Genomic DNA, 15,778 nt, shown 5'->3' on the forward strand with positions numbered 1-15,778 from the left:
TTAGTTGTGCATCATTATTATTCTTTTTTTTTTTTTTTTTTTTTAAATTAATGTGCAATTGTTATCTTTAATCAAAATAACTTCCCCTCCTACTTGCAAAGACATCTCATCTCTGATGACTTTTACTGGCATGAGGGCGGAACAACCTGTCAATCACATGAGATCAACAGCAATAACATGAAATCAAGCCACACCCTACATTTTTTTTTCAAGAAGCTGCTTCACTCAGATATATATGTCACAGAAGAGAAGAAAAGACTATTGCAACTATTGCAGACTTTAAACAAAAAATGGGTCACCAAATAAATTCTACTATAATAATTTCAGTACAGGAACATATGGCTTTTTTTTTCAACATTTCAAGCTTAATCAGTGTGTGTTTTTCTAAGATTTCAGTTTTTAATCTTGCCCAGTAAATACCAATAAAAATAGTCTAATAATAGTTTAAATAAGTCTGAATCACATCAGATGTTATGAGCGACTCTCTTTAGTCACAATATAAATATATCCATTCTGATGAATTTAACTCCTGATACTGTTGTCATAAAGAATGATAAAGATAAATAAGATAAAGAAGCAAGAGATAAAGATAGAAGGCAGATACAGTATAGAAGTGCTGATGCATGCATACACTTCACAATACACATGACAGGCCACTAACTAACTGGTCCATCCCCGTGTGTTACTTCACCTGGTAATTGTCTGTGCTTCTCAGATCAAAGTTCTACTCCAACTCTAACTTTATTGGTATGTTTGTATAAGTGCGCTAAACCCTGTTGTCATCTCCTGGAGTTAACATGGACTCTGTGTGGAGAATCATTCTCTTCATAGTACTTCTTACGCTAAAGGTATTTCAAACTTCATTATTTTTAAAAAATTTTTAAATGTAAAAACTTTTCGACATTTTGAGCTATGGTTAAATGTATGAAAATGTATTAATCTTATCTATAATCAGTCTACCTTGCAGGTGCATGCCCTACCAACACAATATGGTACAACATTTTAGACATTTTAATGATCATGTTCAATTTTAATTTTATCTTATAGTATCCATAGAGCTTCTTACAGGTTTTTATGCTTTATTTAAATATTAGGCAAGGATGCAGATGCAGGCGAATTACGGGAGGACATTCTTGAAATCAATTTAGGTCAGTAAAAATAAATGTGTAGAAAAGCAAACAGTTTGTCATGTAAGCATATATGCAATACAATTGTATTATAATATTTGTCAGTTCAATAAGAAAAAATAATTTATCTGTTTAACTTAAACATTTCAGATTCCCAGAGAGATTTGTTTGAAGGCGATATTGCTGGAGATGTAAGTCTTTCTTTTCAAAACAAAAGTCCATTGTACAAATCTATACTGCCTTTTGTTTTTATTTCATTGTATTTCTTGTTCAGTATGTTAATTACTAAAATGAACTCTTATCTTAGCCACGAAGAAATGCAATATTGGATGAAAAAGCAAGATGGGAGTTTCCCATTCCATACATACTCACAGATAGTTTGGGTGAGATCATTTATTATTTTCTAATGCAAAATCAACAACATGATTCCAGGATGAGAATATTCATATAGCTTCACTTGTTTAGATCTTAATGCAAAAGGAGTGATCCTTCAAGCATTTGAAATGTATCGTCTCAAGTCTTGTGTGGACTTTAAGCCCTATGAAGGAGAGAGCACCTATATTTCTTTCACAAAGCTGGATGGGTAAGTAAAATTCAACATGGGCTGCTTTTCCCAAAAGCATCGTAAGCCTAAGATCGTATCACCAATCGCTATGCTTTTGGGAAACGCAGCCCTGTTTAATATGTCGGGAAAATCAGAATATTTATAAAGTCACATTTTCAATATTACATATCTCTTTGTTTTGCCATTGGTACAGATGTTGGTCATTTGTGGGAGATTTAAAGACGGGCCAGAATGTCTCCATAGGAGACAGATGTGACACCAAGGCCATTGTAGAACATGAACTTCTCCATGCGCTGGGTTTCTACCATGAGCAGTCTCGCTCAGATAGAGATGACTACGTTCAAATCTGGTGGGATCAAATCATTCCAGGTTATTTGCATTTAAAAATGCAACATAAATATCCCTTTTCATAGTTTGGTTGCTCGTAGCTCATGCAAATTTGCACATTGCATTGCAAAAATGGCAAAGGCCTGGGAAAATGTAATGCCTTTTTCCTTTTGTCATCCACATTTGTGCAGGAAAGGAGCATAATTTCAATAAGTATGAGGATGATTTTATAACTGATTTGAACACGCCCTATGATTATGAGTCCATCATGCACTACAGGCCTCTGTCTTTCAACAAGGACCCTGATATTCCCACCATAACCACCACCATCCCTGCCTTCAATAACGTAATAGGACAGCGCTTAGACTTCAGTGCTCTTGATCTGGAAAGACTGAATCGCATGTATGAATGCAGTAAGTTATGATGTTCAACTCCCTTTTACAAACATTACAAATAATACTTGACATATTTTGTGCATGAAAAACAAATAAAAAAGTAAACATTCCATACTTGCAGTATTGCCATATCAACTTGGTTTCTTTCAGCTGCAACCCACACTCTCCTGGATCAATGTGCCTTTGAGCAGATCAACATTTGTGGAATGATTCAGAACGATGAAGATGATGCTGACTGGGTCCACACTTTGAGCTCTACAGATGTAAAGGATCACACACTTGGAGGACATTGCAGAGGTAAGTTGAACACATTTTGTTTATAGAATAAAGTATTGTCAGGATTCAAGTTACTCTTGCAATTTCAATAGATTCTCGTCTGTATTAGTAAACTAGTTCTCATTTCCTCATTTGACAACAATATTCAATATATTAAAAATCCAAATGTATTTTGTAAAAGCCATTAAATGCCATTTTCATAAACAATGTTTTAATGTTAATAGATGCAGGCTATTTTATGAAGTTTGACGCCACTAACAAGTCTGTGGGACACAGTGCTTTGTTGGAGTCACGGATTCTTTACCCCAAGAGAAAGCAACAGTGCCTTGAGTTCTTCTACAGAATGAGTCGAGGCCCTGGTGACCAGCTCGTTATTTGGGTCAGAAGGGATGATGGATCTGGCACTGTTCGCAAAGTCGGGAAAGTTCACACAATCACAGGTCAGTTATGGCCGTACCTTCCTGTATGTACACTCACATATAGCGATATATTATATAGCATATCTCGACTGTATTGTTTTTTTTTTTTCCATTTAGATGCAATATATTACTATATTAATGCCCAGCTCTAATCTAAGCTGTTTTTCTATAAAGCCGCTTTTAAAACAATGTGTAAACTATTGATTTGACTTGACAAAAAGACAATTGGCTCAAAATATCTCTTCTGATATCACAGACACGTTATAGATACTATGATTATGTATTAGATATTGAATACTGTGCACCTCTTTGATTTCTTCAGGGGATGGGGATGAGTCATGGAAGATTGCACACGTCACTCTAAATGTTGAGGAAAAGTTCCGGTACTTCTTCCAGGGTATTGTGGGCTCCAGCAATACATCAGGAGGGATCTTTATAGATGACATTTCTCTGACCGAGACAGCATGCCCAAATGCTGTCTGGAGGATTCAGAACTTCACTAACCTTCTCAATACTACCCCACATGGCCATAGAGTTCAGAGTCTTCGTTTTTACAACTCTGATGGTTACGCTTATGGAATTAATGTTTATCCAAATGGCAGGATAAACTCCTCTGAAGAGTTTGTTGGGATCACCTTTCACCTTTTCTCTGGTGAAAATGATGCAGTATTAGAATGGCCTGCAGTGAATCGGCAAGTCACAGTTACAGCTATGGATCAAAATCCAGACAAAACTCTTCAAATGTCTAACAGCAGAAGCTTCACCACTGGTGCGTGTGTCAATGAATCAATCAATCAATCTTATCTATCTATCTATCTTTCATTTTATTCATTGTTTCATCCATCCATCCATCCATCCATCTCACTTTGATTTTACTTTCCAGTATCAAGGAATTGTGAATGATTTAATGAAACCCATTAAATCGCTTACTTAGATGCTGACATGCGGTGGAGTAAACCATCTACGGTTGGAGAATGGGACGAAAGCTGCTTTTGCTACCGAGGTCCAGAGTTTGGCTGGGGCACTTTCATCTCACACGATCAGCTCCATAGGCGGGACTTCCTCAAGAACGATGACCTGATCGTCACTGTCAATTTCGATGGTAATTTTGATCATGCAGAACTGTTCCACCCATCAGTATAATTATGTACAGCTATTGGGATAAATATATTTATGTTAATTGTTAAAAGTGTGTTTTTCTTTAACAACCAGATTTGGCAAATCTTGTAAAATCTGAAGTTCCAACCAAGCTCGAACTCTCAAGTAACCCCCAGCCTGCAGAAGAACACTCTGAGAGCCCAAAAGTCCGGGTGCCACGAGCGATCAGCGACCCATGTCAGCCAAACCCCTGCCGTAATGGAGGAGCATGTGTCATACATCAGGGGAGAGCAGCATGCAGGTTAGAGCACATAGATCTAACCATTATCTCAGCTTGTTTATATATAAATCGAGTTTGTTGTTTAAGAATAATAAAAAATTTTTGCTTGTGTTTGTTTGGCTTATATGGTGACAGTTCTATATCATTTGCAGGTGTGTCTCTGGACAGGCCATTGTCTACACAGGAGACACTTGTGAGAAACAGCACATTGATGGAGGAATTCTGGGAGTTTTGGTCGGTGGTGCTGCAGGAACCATAGCTCTTACTGTTGCCATTATAGCTGTGATCTACAGGCAGAACTAAACCTATTTCATCATATTTGACATCTGAATAACCACTCTATGATAAGCAAAGTATTTTATTGATGAATCATCTTACAATAGTATGCTCAAGATTTTTTATTAATAATAAAATGTTTTATTAACAGTCTCATCTCTCTTTTTTCCATATCCCTTTACAAGAAAAAAGGAAATAGGTCTAACAATTTTTCTTGTCAAGCTCAAGAAGAGTGCTTAGATGTGTAAAATTATCTTTCCTTCATCAGACATTTTGTCAGAATTACTAAATAGCACATAGAAATTGATGTCATAGTTCCATATGTTTTGCAAATTAGAAGCAGAGCTAAAACTAATCAGATTACAGCCAAGGTAAGTGACCACATTTTACAGTGCATTTAGAGAGATAGACATCTTCATTAAATTAAAGACAACAACAATCAGGGTAGAAAACAATAGATAATCGCTACATATATACAGCAGCACTTATATTGTTCTTTTAAAAACACAAACATCTATTATATTTTTTGTTTCTCTTGGTTTGTTCCTATATTTATGCAGTAAGTAAAAAGGGACGACCACAGCCTATACTTTGTTTCAAAGATGATAAGTCTTTACAAAAAGTACTTTTAGGTCTTCACCAAAAAGTTGTGCTCCCTCTCCTCTTTGGTTTCTGCTGTGGGTTCAGAGATGGATCAATGTTCAATAATGTTTTACATGCTCCTTCTGCAATACAAATCGAAAACAAGACATTTTATTAAGAATTTTTGTCTTCAAGTCATTGAGCTGCCTTTGAAGTCGTTTCATAATTGATGAACTTTGCAACATTGACACTGTTATTGAACTGAACTGAATCAAAATTTGATCTAAACTCAGCTGAAGTTAAAATTGAAGTTGTTTCACAACTGATGAATTTTGCAACATTAACATTGTTATTTTCCTATTTATTACTATGAAGCTGCTTTAAAGGATTAGTCCACTTTTAAATACACTTTTCCTGATAAATTTTCATCCATGTCATCCAAGATGTTCATGTCTTTCTTTCGTCAGTCGAAAAGAAATGAAGGTTTTTGAGGAAAACATTCCAGGATTATTCTCCTTACAGTGGATTTCAATGGCTACCAACAGATTGAAGGTCAAAATTACAGTTTCAGTGCAGCTTCAAGGGCTTTAAACGATACCAGATGAGTAATAAGGGTCTTATCTAGCGAATCGATCGGTCATTTTCGAAAAAAAATACAACCGTTTATGCTTTATAAACAAAATATCGCCTTGAACGTACTTTCCGCTTCCGCATTCTTCATAACGCTTAATGTTCTACGCCTTCCCTATTCTACTTATGGAAAGAACGCGGCGCCAGTTTCGTTTTTTTCCGTAAGTAGAATAGGGAAGGCGTAGGACATTCAGCGTAAGCGTTATGAAGAATGCGGAAGCGGAAAGTACGTTCAAGGCAATATTTTGTTTATAAAGCATAAACGGTTGTATTTTTTTCGAAAATGACAGATCGATTCGCTAGATAAGACCCTTATTACTCATCTGGTATCATTTAAAGCCCTTGAAGCTGCATTGAAACTGTAATTTTGACCTTCAACCTGTTGGTAGCCATTGAAATCCATTGTAAGGAGAATAATCCTGGAATGTTTTCCTCAAAAACCTTCATTTCTTTTCGACTGACGAAAGAAAGACATGAACATCTTGGATGACATGGGGGTGAGTAAATTCATCAGGAAAAGTGTATTTAAAAGTGGACTAATCCTTTAAAACAATCTTGCATTGCATAAAAAGCTATATAAATAAAAGCGCATTTGACTTGTGAATCAAATTAAGCTGTATCCAAAACATACCTTGTGTGCATTTACTTGTATGGATGTTTTATTTTGCAACGGATGTTGTTGTTCCTTGATCTTTTCCTGATTTCTGGAATCATAATGTTATATGTCAGAGTTATTTTAAATATATTTATTTTAACATTGAAAATTATTTGAATTGTATTAATTGTATTATAATTTTTCAGTCAAAATGATTTCCCCCTAATTTTGCTGTGACATGGCATTAAAAAAAAAAAAAAACTGTTCCCCAGAACTTACCCCCAGAACTATTTTCAATATTTCATCTCGGACCTGAAGAAAAAAAAAAAAGAAACATGTCAGTGTCCGTGGTCCCAACTATACTAAACATCTTTAATGCCAATAACAATGCATACCCTTTTTTCTGCAAAACATCCTGTCAACAAGATGAAGAAGCCCTAGAAAGTATAAATGATACAGAGGCATAAGATGTAAATGATTCAATATATTTGTTGTACTATTCAAAGTGTTATAATTTTCATGGAGAGATGAGAATACCTGTAGGGAGTTGACTATGGTGAACGCGTAATGCACTACGTATGTAATAAACTGTGTAAAGTCGTCTATCAGAAACACAAAAAGCCCCAGAACCCAAGTCCCACCAAAAACAGGTGTGAGGAACATGATCACTTTGATTATGCTTTTTGCTGCATCTTTGTCCCCCTTTTTGTTGGTCTCTGCTCCAGACGGCTTCAAAACTGTTGCAATGACCACTATCATGGAAGCCAAGTTCACCAGCACGATGGTCCCAACTGGAAAGAGAAATGCGTGGATGGATCCTTGCATGGCTGACTGATAGGTAAGCCAGCATGTTTTCGAGCTGTAATACTGGTTGTTAGATGTTTGGTTGTAGTACACGTATGTAACCGCCACAGTCACTGTTGGACAAACATAGCCAATGGTGAATCCGAGGATCATGTACATCTTTTTCCCAATGTGGCTGAAGACGAAAATGAGCTGGTGGACCAACATGATGCTCAGACACAGCATCCAAAAGAACATCGCCAGGTAGAAGTAATGCTTTGCCACCACCAAAACAAGGCACAAGGTTTCGTTTAGGATTGATGGGAAAGAGGAAGCCAAGAAGCTGCAGTCAGCCAAAAGCAGACACAGAGAGATGTTGAGGAGAGCAGTGTGTCGGAAGTGGGAAAGGCTGGATTTAACTACGGCGCTCCAGACCAAACACTCGATGATGATGTAGACGATGAGAGAGCATATGGAGACTCCCAGTCCGACGTACGTGAGCTGATCTAGAAAAGGCATGCTTACTGCATGCTTGGACATGAGCATGGAGAAGGAGGTGAGATGGTTGCATTCACAGTAGGCGATGTTCCCGGGACCTTGAACATATTCGCAACCCTCTTCTGACCATCTCTTCTCTGAGACGTTCCAAAACACGCATTGCATCTTGGCACTGCTGCCCACCTCATTTTGAAAAGCCAGTCTGATGTTCACCGAAGGCTGAGTGTTGTTCTCGACTGTGCTGGATACGACTAAGCTACGAAACTCTGAACTCTCATAACCCAATTTTGGCATGCGTTCAGCCAAGCCTTGTAATCCAACTGTTTTCACCATATCTGCTGTTGCGTTCAGCTCAACTTCCACGTTGAAAACGGTTTTGTTGCAAATGGTGCCGGATCGGCAGATCTGAAGCTGAATGTTTGAGGAGTTGTAGCCCTCACTGGCGTTTATTCTGATGCTTTTTACAAGGCCTTCTACGGATGACAGATACTGTGAGGCCAGTGTACCGCTCTCTTCCTCATCTCCACCTTTCCAGGTTACGTTCAACATGCTGCTGGCTGATTCGATGAAATCCTTCAAAGAGAACAGATTTTGTACTGTAACGACAAATATCTCAAAGTATACCATTTTGATTATGTAAGAGTCTGAGTTGCATTTCAGACTTTAACATTTTAGAACCTGAAGATGTTGGTATCAAAATGGGTACCTCAAATTTTCAAAATGATCTCATTTCCCATTTTCTTCATTATATAATATACTTATTTAATAAGTGAGATGTCAAAAGTGAGTGAAATGGTTGAAATACTTACTGCAAGAAGGTTCTCGCCTAGAGGCATGTTTACTGATGCATTTTTCATAGTTTCAAAAACATTAACTGCCGTTTTGACATCACCAAAACTGTTTTCGCCCCCCTCATCGGATGTGTTATTTTTCAAACTCTGGAAGATTAACTGAGCGCCCTCTTGTGTAGCTCCAAGTCCCTTTTCAAAATCCTGGAGTGAGATAAAAATGAGACATTTTCACATGCCATGTCTTTAAGTTTTCAGGTCACTCAGCATCAGTCAGGTCTTCTAGATTTGCATACCTTTGCTTGCAAAGCGACATTATTCAGGATCGCTTTAACACACAGAGAGACTTCTTCACCCCACGTTTTTCCATTGCATTTGCGTTTCATTGTGCCCTGTCTCCCTGATGCAGTACAATCTATAACGGCTGTTTCATTATTCTTTGTTTTTGGCCATGTTCTCTCTTCAATTACTTCCTCTGCACAAAACAGGTCACTGGCTAAAAAAAACAAAACATCCAAACATTAGTTGTTTTTTTTTACATTACCAGTCTCCAAGGGGTTTTGTAGAATGGCATACATTGGCATTAGTGGAATATGACTTTACGGTAAAGTACTTACGGTAAATGATTGGTACTTTTAATGAGTGATTTCGCAGCTGATTCAAAGTGTTCTCTAAAGTGCAACTGGCCTCAAGTGAACTTGGTTTGCCTTCTGCCTTACAATCAACAGTGAAGTCTGCTGTATACTTGATTATACCAATGCGCACTGTAAAACATGGATAACATTTTTATCGGTGCTGGCAGGTTAAAGATAAATGCAATATAAACAAATGTATGTGGACACACTCGAAAATTGGAGTGTAGATAGATTTCATTAAATAAGATGAATGTAAATGTAGTTTATCAAATTTGAATGTTCAACTTTGACAACCATAGTGTCCAAATAATACCTTTTTGAACAGTATAGCGGCATAGCCCTATATTTTTATATTATATCATTGAAATCCTATGTCTTTTTGTTGTTTTGCTAAAAAATGTGTTTGTGCTGTCATTTTTTAAATAATAAATGTAAATATCCCTTAGTTTAATATTTTATAAAGACATTCATTTATTTAAAAGCATTACATATGCCTAAATACATTTTAACTATTCTTGACTTGGAACATGATTACAATTGTGCTACTTGGTAAACTGCTTGATTATTGTATATTTTTATAGTATAAGTATAGACTTTTTGTCATTTGAAGGTTCAGTTGATTGTTTTCCTCTATGAAAGATAAAAGTCAGCTTTGTGTGCTATCAAATGAGAGATTTATATATAATTATAGATAATATAATATAATTACAGCCTTACCTTCTTTAATCGGTGCAGTATTTTCCATACTTCCTAGTTTTAGCCGGACTATGTAGGTTTCAGTACTGTTCTCGATGGAACATGAGATGGTAACTTTGGCGGTTGATGCTTCAGAGCAATCTGTAGTTTGTGGATTGCTTGTCACATTAATGACTTCTGGCAGCAATGCAATTTCAACAGGTGCCATGGCCATGTGAGCTAAGTTGCCGCTGACAAAAAGGCAGCTGTATGTTCCTAGAATATCAAAAAATGAAAAAAGTCACAATAATGTAACCCTGGAACCCTGTTTCACTCATGATTGCATTGAACAACACACCTGACCAGTATCCATTTGTCTTCCGTAGTGTGACATTTGATAATTCTGTACAAGTATCTGACAGCGCTACTTCACTCCCTGGTCCCAGAACCAACGGCACTTCTTCGTCTCTGGACATCTGCCACACGCACTTGCTCATCGCCTCTCTACTGATACAATACAGCTGTTGTACTGAATTATAACACACTTTTCCTGTAGGTGCCTCCATGTATACCATTCCTGTAAATGATAATAAAATACTGTGATGGTGAAAAGATTGGTAGGAATGGATAGATAGAACAAGTGATGAACATATTGGTGTGGTTGCAGTTTTACCTAGAGACTTAACATTGAGAGTGTAAATGGTTGGATCCGCCAACAACGTAGAAATTATGCTTTGAACTTTGGGGGTGGAAAACACAGCACTGAGAGACACTGTGAAATTGTGAGCGTATGTAAATGCCCCTGTTAATCTGTGTGACAAAAGAGGGGAAACATGAGCTTCTTGGTTACAAAAATGATTGTAGATGTTCAAAAGTTATCAAATGAAGAAATTAAAATAATAGAGTATTTCGAGCGTTTATTATTACTTGATTTACTTTCAAATAATAAAATAAAGATGTAAAATTATTTGAAAATGATAAGAAAAATATATCTCACTGGGTGCCTTGCATAGTGAATGAGTTGAAGGCATTTAGCACATTAAAAGCTTTCAGCAGCTGAAAAGAAAATGGGTTAGAATGATGAGTAAGAGATTTGTCATAATTGAATAAACAGCTGCTTTGAATTTCTAGGGTTACATAATCTTGCTTTATTATAAGGCTCTCTGAAATACTTGATTCTGTCAAGTTCATAGCGCCATCCAGCGGTAGATTTAAGTGTACGAATCACTCGAAACAACAAAGGCTGGCGGCACCTGCTGGTCAAAACTGTGTAGGCCTAAATGTAACGAAAACGAAAACCCAAATATGTAATGGCACCTTTTACAAATGAACTGCAAATATTTTCATGAACGAGTATCTAGCTATGAAATGTAATCTACAAATAGTTATGTTGCATTCACGCCATGCCGTAATTACTGTAAATTAAGCTTCGTAGGCGTTCGAATCACTCTCACAACTTTGATATCAACTGATCGGTTGGCACAAGTCTGTCTGTCCTGAAAAGAAACCTAAAATCATATTTAATGGCTCTGCTGAAAAGTAAAGCCAAAGCGTCTCGATTGCCCCCAGGTGGCCGGGTGCAGTATAGGTCATAAACCCCGCCCTCTCCATGTATTCCAGTGGGACGTGAGACAAACTAAACAATTAAATTATGACTTATAAATTATTACAACTGTCATATTAGATAGTTTTTTATCACGCTGGTGTTCGTTCAAGTGTTCGTTCTTTAAATAAGTTTGATTAATTATTTTATTCATTTATTTATTTATTTTTAATGAAAATAGAACTTACAAACAGAGCATAGCATAAGGCAGTGCAATCCAAAGTGTGACATTAATTAATAACAGGGGATCTGAAAATAATGTAATATTTTAAACATGTTAATGACTTTTTGTTTTTTAACAATTTCAGATAAGAAGTTTTATCATAAGGCAGGAACACACCAAGCCGACGGTCGGCCGACTAAGTTTTCTCAGTGTGGTTGGTCCTCGTCGGCTTTTTTTCAGCTGATTCGAAATGTTGAATCGGCGTCAGAGCTCGTCTGTCCGTCGGGCGATCTGATCATTCTGATTGGCTGTTCAGCTACTGCCACCTGCTGGTTCGGAAAGGCATTTCATCTCACGCAGGCACAGAACGGACGTGCTACTTGGCCGTTGGCTGTTTAGCGTCGGTTTGGTGTCTCAGGCCAACTTTGGACACAGACGCTGCCGACGTGAGCCAACCTCACAGTCTGCTTTCATCGCCACTAGTTCATCGGCGTCGGCTTGGTGTGTTCTGGCCTTTAGACATATACAGAGATTGTGCCATATAGACACAATGGTGGCTTTAGTTACTACAATGGAAGAGAGTGTAGGTGCGTCACACGTCTTTTTTTTACTATGTAGGCTACTATAATTCCAATAGCACGTGAAAGGCAGCATAAAACCATAACTAATGGCGAACCATCCAAATTTTTGAAACCATCGTTCGAACAGTAGCTATGACATAATGAAGAATCATAACTAAAATCATGTGACTTCGACACAAGCTCCGAACCAAAGAAAAGAGTTAGTGTTTCGAAAGCGCCTATCACTAATAATACTGACGTAATGGTTATTTTGTTGCGAGGCCGATTTTTTTGTATGTTGTAGTGGACTATTTTATTCATAGAGGAAGCTTTAAGATGGCATACAGGTAGAATTATAGCCTGAAAACTAATTAAACAAAATTTAATCTCAAAACAACATTTAGGAGAATTCATGTTCATGTGAACATTCATGTATTCATTAATTTCTGCAGCTGCTTACATACCCAGACAGCAACATAATGTCGGCCCAGATCCGGCCCATATCTGGTACATTACTAGCGGATCAGATGTGGGCCGGACCTGGGCCGACATTATGTTGCTGTCAGGGTATACATTTCAGAAAGAGTAATCATTTCTCAAATGTGGAAATGCACACGTACCATTGCATCGACTGTTGGAGAGCTACCAGTGAGCGTGCCAATGAGTGAAACTATAAGGATCACAGCAGTGAAACAATCATGAATAGTGTCTGGAGGTGCACTCGTGAAAATATTAAACTGACTTTAACTTAAATTTGTGCTATTTTTGAGAACTTACCGTTCACTTTGGGCAGACACAGAGGCGTGAAGTATGATACATTTGCCACACATTTATCCACGTTGCAGCATATATTTACAGAGTCACACACAAAGTTGCTCCAGACATAGTCTTGTCCACACCAGCATGTTGTATTTTGGCCAATTATCTCACACTCTATAAAAACACAATATCATAATGACTTTACAGCATATTTATTCTGTTTTGAAATGATACTGAACATTTCACATACAAAATAGACTATTAAAACTGAATAAAATCTACATCAGAAAGATCTCTTACCTGCTGCAATTTCAGCATTTGTGATATTTACCCCTGCTGTATCTAGAACGGTTCCTATAAGTCCAGGCAGATGGACTGCAACATTTAAGGTTTTATTCCCCTCAATCATGATCTCTGCCCAATGGGTCACATCTGTGGACCCTGAAAACATAAAATGTAAACTTATAAGCTTTATATGCTGCATGCTTTATTTATGTGTTGTGTAACTCTGTTTCTGGATTTTAATTATTTTTGTGTGTGTGTGTGTGTGTGTGTGTGTGTGTGTGTGTGTGTGGAAAGGACTCTGGTGAAATGACAACTTACCCACATGTGAAGTCTGTTGGGTAACAAAAAAAGATAGTCAGTACTTTTGTTCTGCTTCTGCTTTTTTAGTAAACAAATAATCATGATGCATAACAACAAGAATGGGATTCTTATGTGTTAAAAATATACAGCATAGACAATATATTAATTGAATTAGCAGCTTGTAGATGATGACTATGGTTTTTAAAACTTAATTCAATGCCATGATCATCTGTCAGATCAGTGGAAATATTCATTTTGAGGGTGGTTATACAATATGTGGCAGTCAGGTGATTACTATTTGTTTTACTTAGGATAAAATCTATTATCTTGTATATTGCCTTTATGAATTTACCTGGCTAAAAATGAATAGTGCAGCAAAAAGGAGCATTCCTGCACCAGACAGTGTCTTGATCCTATTAGGGAGATTACATTGAATTTTTTAAAAGACAGTCAAAACGTATGCTCTAAAATAAACTTAAAAGTGAAACCTTTCTCTGAAATTGTTTAGACAAATATCTATTATTCAAATTCTAACTATATAGTATATTACTATAAACTGTCCCCTGGGGTCACATCATCTCTCACTTAATAAACTGCACCAAACCATAAAAAACAACTTCATCAAAAGCTACTGCCCTTCAAAACACCAGCTACATACATTCACAAGCGACTTTCTTTCAATTATTGTCACTGAAACTGAAAAAAGATCTATAGTGCCAACAAAAATTATACATTTGTTTAAAGATTAAAAAAGAACACAATGCACTGTATAATCACAACATTTTGTCAAATTAATGTGTTCAGATAACAAAATATATTGAGTTTCTGTTGATTAAACCAATCACCTTCATTGAATTAACTAACATTTTTAATTTCAGTGAGTTCATAATTTTAAGGCAACCAGGTAACTTTTTCAAGTTAAACCAACAATTCTTTTTTACAGTGTAACGATTAAAATGATTTGGTAAATAGACTATTCTATGAACACCGAAATTATATATATTGCAAGATGAGAGTAATATGAGACTTTTTTTAAACAGCATACCCTTAATAATCTTTTTTAATAATAAAATAGTTTAATAATAGACAAAAGAATATATGGACATATGAACAAAAAAAAAATTAATAAATAAATAAAATAAAATACTGACCTTACAATCTGCATTTTAAAAGAGAGGATCAGCAAGTTTTAAGCAATGCTATCTGTCATAACAACATGTTCCCTGTGAAGAACCAGTTTCTTGAGTGAGAGGGGGTGTTGAATGAAAATTTGGGAAAGTTGACGAATGCAGTGGGAGTGGCAAAGGCAAATTTACAAAGCTCTCTTTAACATTTGCATTTTACATTCTCCAAGTCCATAGACCACCTGGATAAGTTAGCACACAATAGTCATAGCTTCAGACTTTCCATTGAGATTTGGCTAGCAAATGTAGCTCAGAGCTGCATGCCTGCCTTGTCCAACTATGTTTGGTTAGATTGTTATTTGTGGCTGATTTAGATAAATCATTTTCATGTTTAAACCTGCAGTACTTTCAGAAATAAGACTTTTGGAAAGAAGTTATGCTGTTTCTGAATGTCAAATACCAGGTGGCAGATATTTGTGCAATTGTTCCAATTCAAGCTTTCAACTTTTTGGTTACTGAAAATATACTAAAAAAGTGGCCATTTCTGCACACTGGAGAAGTAAAACACTGATTATATATGCACTCAGTTCAAGGTGAAATAGTATATTCTCATATGTTAACAGTAATATAAAATACACAGTATATTGTCTTTCATTTGTTGTTTGAAACCCCTGGTGATGTGGTTATGTTTCCCCGTTATTCTGACCACTACCCCATCTGGCTCATCTAACCCACACATGACTATGGTAATATGTGGTAACACACACTGACCATGTTTATTCAGCATGAGGTGGGATCACTGAGCCTCATCATTTGGCTTTTGTGAAAAACATGAATCTTGACAGTTGCATAATGTTATTAAAAGACAGATTAAAAGTGTATAATGATTATAAGTTAATTAAAAGCATAATATTAAAAGTACCTCTATTAATTTGTATATATGTTTTCATCAGAATTTCAACATAATTATATAAATTTAGTTTAATAAATGTCAAGGTTTTAAAAAGATTAATTGTTAGGGAACACACTTGCAAA

At 36.4% G+C, this 15,778-nt stretch overlaps 2 protein-coding genes across 2 annotated transcripts; one reads left to right on the forward strand and one right to left on the reverse strand.

Annotated features, from left to right (window-relative positions):
* The first annotated feature begins 438 nt into the window (after window positions 1-438).
* mep1a.2 (meprin A, alpha (PABA peptide hydrolase), tandem duplicate 2) lies at window positions 439-4,913 on the forward strand. Its single transcript, XM_048207212.1, has 14 exons — window positions 439-848; window positions 956-992; window positions 1,095-1,148; window positions 1,278-1,318; window positions 1,435-1,510; window positions 1,593-1,710; window positions 1,886-2,061; window positions 2,211-2,432; window positions 2,565-2,711; window positions 2,915-3,130; window positions 3,432-3,878; window positions 4,044-4,211; window positions 4,322-4,508; window positions 4,640-4,913. The coding sequence occupies exons 1-14, from the start codon at window positions 798-800 to the stop codon at window positions 4,788-4,790; spliced, it is 2,091 nt and encodes a 696-aa protein (XP_048063169.1). The 5' UTR covers window positions 439-797; the 3' UTR covers window positions 4,791-4,913.
* On the reverse strand, window positions 4,877-15,034 carry adgrf3b (adhesion G protein-coupled receptor F3b). The gene is made up of 18 exons (XM_048207211.1): window positions 14,771-15,034; window positions 13,972-14,032; window positions 13,638-13,650; window positions 13,335-13,475; window positions 13,053-13,208; window positions 12,896-12,945; window positions 10,947-11,005; window positions 10,623-10,759; window positions 10,308-10,526; window positions 9,992-10,225; window positions 9,257-9,403; window positions 8,936-9,135; window positions 8,661-8,843; window positions 7,108-8,424; window positions 6,966-7,007; window positions 6,850-6,882; window positions 6,607-6,679; window positions 4,877-5,488 (listed from the first exon to the last, which is right to left on the reverse strand). The coding sequence occupies exons 1-17, from the start codon at window positions 14,782-14,784 to the stop codon at window positions 6,635-6,637; spliced, it is 3,051 nt and encodes a 1,016-aa protein (XP_048063168.1). The 5' UTR covers window positions 14,785-15,034; the 3' UTR covers window positions 4,877-5,488; window positions 6,607-6,634.
* Window positions 15,035-15,778: the final 744 nt, after the last annotated feature.

Source organism: Megalobrama amblycephala, linkage group LG11 (assembly GCF_018812025.1).
Source record: "Megalobrama amblycephala isolate DHTTF-2021 linkage group LG11, ASM1881202v1, whole genome shotgun sequence".
NCBI lineage: Eukaryota > Metazoa > Chordata > Actinopteri > Cypriniformes > Xenocyprididae > Megalobrama > Megalobrama amblycephala.

Coding starts and splice junctions, on each gene's coding strand:
- mep1a.2 (XM_048207212.1), top strand. CDS start 798: ATGGACTCTGTGTGGAGAATCATTCTCTTCATAGTACTTCTTACGCTA. Junction 849..955: donor TAGTACTTCTTACGCTAAAG/GTATTTCAAACT, acceptor ATCTATAATCAG/TCTACCTTGCAGGTGCATGC. Junction 2,433..2,564: donor GAATCGCATGTATGAATGCA/GTAAGTTATGAT, acceptor GGTTTCTTTCAG/CTGCAACCCACACTCTCCTG.
- adgrf3b (XM_048207211.1), bottom strand. Junction 13,209..13,334: donor AAATGCTGAAATTGCAGCAG/GTAAGAGATCTT, acceptor GTGTTTTTATAG/AGTGTGAGATAATTGGCCAA. Junction 9,404..9,991: donor TACTGCACCGATTAAAGAAG/GTAAGGCTGTAA, acceptor CATGTTTTACAG/TGCGCATTGGTATAATCAAG.